We start from the raw sequence: 6,017 nt of genomic DNA on the forward strand, positions 1-6,017 counted from the left end.
GTTTCGCAGCTGGCAGCTGGCCCAAGTTGATCTAATCGCAGAACTAAACTTAGCAAAGGCTTTATATAACTATGTATACTTTATAAATCTGTATATATATTTATATAACTATGTATACTTTATAAATCTGTATATATATTTATTTTCTACAAGTTATACCTTCCAAAAGACTTTGCAATCGATGCAGCCTGAAGGCTAACACAAGCAATGCAATTATGCTTAGTAATGGATATTATTATGAGGCTGACAGGCATTTTAACTAAGCGTAAGCTAATCGCAGCTACTTAGCAGCGTATTTCAAATTACTTTCACTTAGTGGGCTGCCCCACCAGTGGTCGTGCCACAAACACAACGAATGTCTAGCTGTGGGCAGTGCGCCCTGAAAAGTAGGCAACAGTTTTTTCCTGGCCAGTGCAAGCTAACGGTAAACGGCAAACGGCAAACGGCAAACAAATTAATTTATGAATTAATATGCGCAGTCATTCATCAAATTATCGCCCAGACCCGCCGCACCACCGCAAGAGGTGTGTGTGTGTGTGTGTGTCTGTTTCTTGACCTGACTCGAGTTCAGTGCATAGATTCGGGCAGTCGCTGGGCGTGGCATGGGCAGCGGCACAGCGCTGGCTGGTGCGATGTGGTGCTTTAAGGCCGCAGTGCAGGTTGACACTTGCACATAAATTCTTTATTAGTGTTATAAATTAATCAAGTCAACTGCTGCCTGCTCGCTCTCCCTCTCCCTCGCCCTCTCTCTCTCTCTACCTGCCTTTCGCTGTCATTTTTTATGCTCTGTTTCTTTCGCTCCTTTGAGTTTATTTATGCTTTCTGCTGTCTTCTCGTGTGTTATTTTCACTCTCGCTCTGCACACACACACACACACATGAGTGTGTGTGCGTTGGGTTACTTTTTTTTGCTTGTCAGCCATTTAATATTTATGATGTGTGTAAACAGATACGCAATGAATGTTGAATGAATGTTGAATTTTATCGATTGCGACGCTCAAATGCAGCCAAAAACTAATGCAAAAAAAAAAAACAAAAAAAACAGAATAACGGAAACGAAAACGAAGCCGATAATAATAATATTAATATAATATTAGAAATGCCTCTTTCGGCCCGGCTTTAAATAGCACAAGTAACATGAAAGTGCAACTGAATGTTGGCAGCTGCTTAACTGCCGGCTAAACTGGCTGGTAACTACTCAGCGGAAGGCCAACAATTGGTGAGATCTTAAAGAATACATCTTTAAATAAAAATAATAAATATGAATGTTACTCAACATTGAAATGCATATTTATAACATATATTATTATGGCATGCATATACGAGGTGTGTTCCAAAAGTATCGCGAACTTAGGGTTTTTGTCATTTTATTCATGAATATCTACTTCGCTCCCATTTTCCCTGGGCTCTAAACCTCTTCAGTTCGGGACTAAGAATGAGCCGTTTGTGTCTATGAAAATACGCTAGCTGGGATATCATTGCTGTCTTTCTTTAGACCAACTACCTGATACAGACTCCTGGCTCTACTTCTTGCCATAGTCAAAAGTCAAAGCCAACAAACATGAAGTTAACAAATGCAGCTCGGAACATGAGTTCGCTACAAAGCAATAGGAAATCGAGTATGGAATATCCAGAGTACTAAAAGCGATACTTTATGAACATACCTCGCTCATATGTTCATATAAATATGAATTCAATTTCAAATTGCAGCTTCAATGGCAGTGCTTCAGCTTCAGTTTCTTATAAGCACTTCAGACTGACAACTTCTTCCTGCTCTACTCTTTGACACACCTTCAATACGCCTTCAATCAATTTCAAGAAATACTTTCACACTTTATTTCACTACTAACAGATTCTTTCTAAAGATGCTCAAGATATATTTTTTGATTGTTAAATGTCAGACTTGAGCTCATGAAAGATTTTTATATATGGGGAGTAAATTTGCTGCGATGGATAGCATATGTTGTAATATATATGATATATTAGATGTCAAGAAGTCAATAATTTTCCTAATTTTAACTAATATAATTTTAAAAATATATATATATATATTTTTAATATAATTAGAATTAGCTAAAGCAAAGCTTAAAGAGTTCAATTTAATATTAAGTGAAATTTTATAAAATTATTTCTTTGATGTTTCAGATATCTATGCGTAGTCAAATATATTACATTGGACTAGAAGTTACTCCAGTTGGCATTCGAATCAGATGCCTGGAACAGTTGGCTAATTAGATCGATGGTGATCCAATTGGAATAGACGCGTTCTAGTTGTCTGGAGTGAAAGAGCTGAAGATACTGAGCACAGCTTTGTGCCGACGCCTCACGGCTGGCCAGCGCTTTACAGGGTATCTTGATGAGCTGTTGGACTGTTCATTGTCGTTGGCCCGCTAAGCATTTCTGATTGGTTTGTGGCGCGTTTAATTGGCACATTTGTTGCGGCCATTTAATGCAGTTTATGAATATTTAAATCAAATTAACGGCACAGCAGGCCATCTATTTAAACACACTGGGCAGGAGCAGGGGCAGAGGTTGGACTAGGCAGAGGGCAGTGGGGGTTGCGTCGTCCTGCCATTTGTCTGTTTGTCCATTTGTCGCTGACAAATGTCCATTAAATGGACTGCGAGGCGTTAAGTGTTTGCTGTAACCAGCCAAAGCGCGCATTTTCGATAGCTCTACCCGCTCTTAGAGAGCTGCTCCCTGCCGCACTCCCTTACTCTCTCGCTCTCTCTCTCTCTCTCTGTCGCTCTGTATATATGCTTTTGCTTAATGCGCTCAGCCCAGCCAAGGGTAGCGCATAAATCCTATAAATCCGGCGCTTTGATCATTCGCCTTTTGCCATACGCTTTTTGCTGCTGCTGCGTCTCAAAGCCGAAAAGTGGCCCGAACTAGGGGTTGGGCGTGGGCTGTGCACTGGCTGTGTACGACCAGCTGTAAGGGGGCGGCTCGGGGGGTTCTTGTGTGCCAAATCCGCTAAGCAAATGTAGTTGTCGTCCCTTTAAGAACGCGCCGCGTTCGTTGTTTTTATTTACAGTAAGTGTTTTTAAAGTGCCCCGTGCCAGATTAAAATGAGCCTCGACTGGGCGGGTCGGGCATTGGGGTTGACAGCAGCAGCGGCAGTGGCAGCGGCAGGTGAACGCTGACTGCCCCATCTCTCATTACCTGGCAATCAACTTTTTCTGTTTTCTGTTTTATTTTTATTTTTTGTTTTTTTTTTGGACTCGCAATTTGCACAAGTTTCTGTCTGCTTTCTTCATTAATTTATGCAAGCTTCCCTCTCCCTCTCCCTCCTCTCCCTCTCTCTTTCAGCTTTGTGTGCGCTGTTTTTCTCTCTCGTTTTTATTTGTCACCCAACAATGGTTAATAAATATTTGATGTAAATAAATTACAAAACGCTTTTCAAGGTTACGACCGGCCTTTGCAACCGCTGCCATTAGCGCCAACAGCAACAGCCACAGCAGCAGCAACAACAGGCTTAAAGGACAAAAAAACGTCATAAATCTATTTACTAGGCCCTTCAGCGCCAACAGCCGCAGCCAGTGACATTTATGCAATAATTAAGACAAATATTTGCTTGCTTTTTATTTTTACCCACACACACGCACAGCTTGTTGGTTAATGCGACAAGTAGTTAGCTTTCATTCCATGTATACCCTGTAATCAATACAAGGCCAACAAGGCTCTGCTTGGCAGGCCAATTGCAACCTAGTTGCAACGTACTTGGATCTCGTTGATCCTTGAAGCGAGGTGATCAACTGCAGCTGTCTGGCAGCGTAAGCTCAAGGTAATTGTCCTCTAACTATGCAGTGGGTATTAATACGTCTAGTCAAATTTAAATACCTTGAGAGGCTGCAATTTCTCAATAAAATGTTGAATCGGCAGAAAAACTCAAGCCGAATTTCAAAAATATATACAATACATATATATACATATATACATATATACATACATATATATACATACATATACATATATACATACATCATGTAGTATGGAAATCGAATTTATACACTGAGAAATCTGATTTTCATCTAATAAAAATATAACTAAATATATGTATATATATATATATATATAATATTGATTATATATAAAGAATATATGAAATATTTTGGAGTTTATAAAATATATATTTATTTTTATTTTATATTTATATATATTATATTATGTTATATATTATATTTTATATATATATACAGGGTATTTTCAAGTCATATACACTCACACTTTAACACACTTTTACTTATTATTATGCATTTTTTATAGTTTATTTTTTTGCTGCTTGCATTTGCTTTTCCGTTTCCGCTTTGCCACTTTGCAATATGTTTGTGTGTGCACAGACACACACACACGCACACACATGTGTATGCTTGTGTGCTGTCTGTGTAAAATGTATTTATAAATAAACATGTCTGAGCTCAGAGCCGAGTAAGAGCCGTTTCGTCTGCATTATATATATATAAATAAAAATATAAATATAAATAAATATATATTTATGTATAAGTTATATGTATATATATTTATATATATATATAATGCTAGATAAGTTCGAGAATAGAGCTTAGGCAGCAGCTCAAAGCCCGCCGATTATTTAATATTAATGAGACTAGACAAGAGCAGACAAATTAATTAATATGTGCCGTAATATGGCATAAACAATTTTTTATTTAAATAAAAGGCGCGTGCCAAGAGAGCAATGTGAGATCAAATTTAAAAAGAAATCAAGGCTATGAATGGATTTTCAGGTTTATTGCTTTAAATCAAATATTCGACTTTTGTGCCGTTAAAATATGCTCCGAAAAATATGCTATGTTCTTTAGAAAACGGTATATTCATTTATATTATATAATATATAATACATATTTAAATATATACAGCACTGAAACTGTGTCTATTTCGAATAACAAATATTGAAATATTATTGAAATATTATTATCAGTGTGTTCGAATTGAATTGGCTTTAATTTTGTGCAAAAATTTCGAATAGGAATATTCGTTTTATATGATATGTTTGGCTGTTCTGTGAGACAAGATTTGCTGTTGCTAAAAAGTAGAGGAAATAAATCAGGACGAGTTCAGAATGCATTCAACATTTGAGTTCAAGAGCAACGACTCAGCTAGAGATTTGTTTGATTTGCAAAATAGTTTCTCAGATTTGGCTGAGGAGTCAGAAATGTCTATATATAATATAATATATTAGAGCAGAGCAAAGTAAAGTACTCTCAATTGCTGAGAGCTCTGCAGGCCTCAGCTGGCCAGTGCCGACGGCTAAACGCAATTGAAGATTGAATTCCGATTGAAGGCATTGCCTTAGAACAGCCAAATGGATCAGCATTTGTGGTGGGTAATCGAATGGATTTAGAAAATTTGGAAGATTTTTCGGGTCGCTAGATACTTACAGATGGATTTGGCATGCAGCGTCGCATTTGCTCCGAACTTCGATAGGATGGACTGTAGCGTCCTGGAAAACAACTGGGCGCTGACATTTTCATTTTATCCGTCGTCGAGTACATCGACATTGTCATGCAGCCGCCGACGAAATCCTCCTCCAGCTTGAACGCCCTTGAGGCGTCGAAAGTCGTTGGCGAGTAAATTTTGAAGCACTTACTTTGACAACTTTAAAGAGTGTCCTGCAGTGCAGGACGCCAACAATATCTATATATATATATAGATATATATTGATATATATATATAAATATATATATATATCGGTTGAAAGCAGCCAAACGCTTTCAACCAAAAATGTTGACTTTTTGGCAATTCAACTTTCTCTCTCTCTCTCTCTCTCTCTCTATCGATTTCTTTGTAGAGATATATATGTGCTATATTGATATAGGCTTAGAACTTGAACAATTTTTCAAACACTGTTTGGTTTTGCACTGATTTGTGGTTTAGTTTTGCGTGAGGCGCGCGACAAAACTGTTAAAAAAAAGCACAAGAAAAAAATTGTTGTTGGGTTTTGGTGTTTGCCGTCGCCAAATGCAAGTGGCAATCAGTTGCCCGTTGTTGCTGTTGCTG

General features: G+C 37.9%; 1 protein-coding gene across 3 annotated transcripts in view; it reads right to left on the reverse strand.

The window, feature by feature from the left end:
- Positions 1 to 5,524, reverse strand: part of LOC111604025 (inhibitory POU protein) — a 34,203-nt gene extending 28,679 nt beyond the window's left edge. For all 3 annotated transcript variants that reach the window (XM_023321883.2, XM_023321882.2, XM_023321881.2), the window contains exon 1: positions 5,399 to 5,524. In XM_023321883.2, coding sequence (XP_023177651.1) covers positions 5,399 to 5,524 — 126 coding nt within the window. The remainder of the gene's footprint in view (positions 1 to 5,398) is intronic.
- Between the last annotated feature and the right edge of the window lie 493 nt (positions 5,525 to 6,017).

This window comes from Drosophila hydei, unplaced genomic scaffold (genome assembly GCF_003285905.1).
Source record: "Drosophila hydei strain 15085-1641.00,03,60 unplaced genomic scaffold, DhydRS2 tig00000361-arrow-arrow-pilon, whole genome shotgun sequence".
Classification (NCBI taxonomy): Eukaryota; Metazoa; Arthropoda; class Insecta; order Diptera; family Drosophilidae; genus Drosophila; species Drosophila hydei.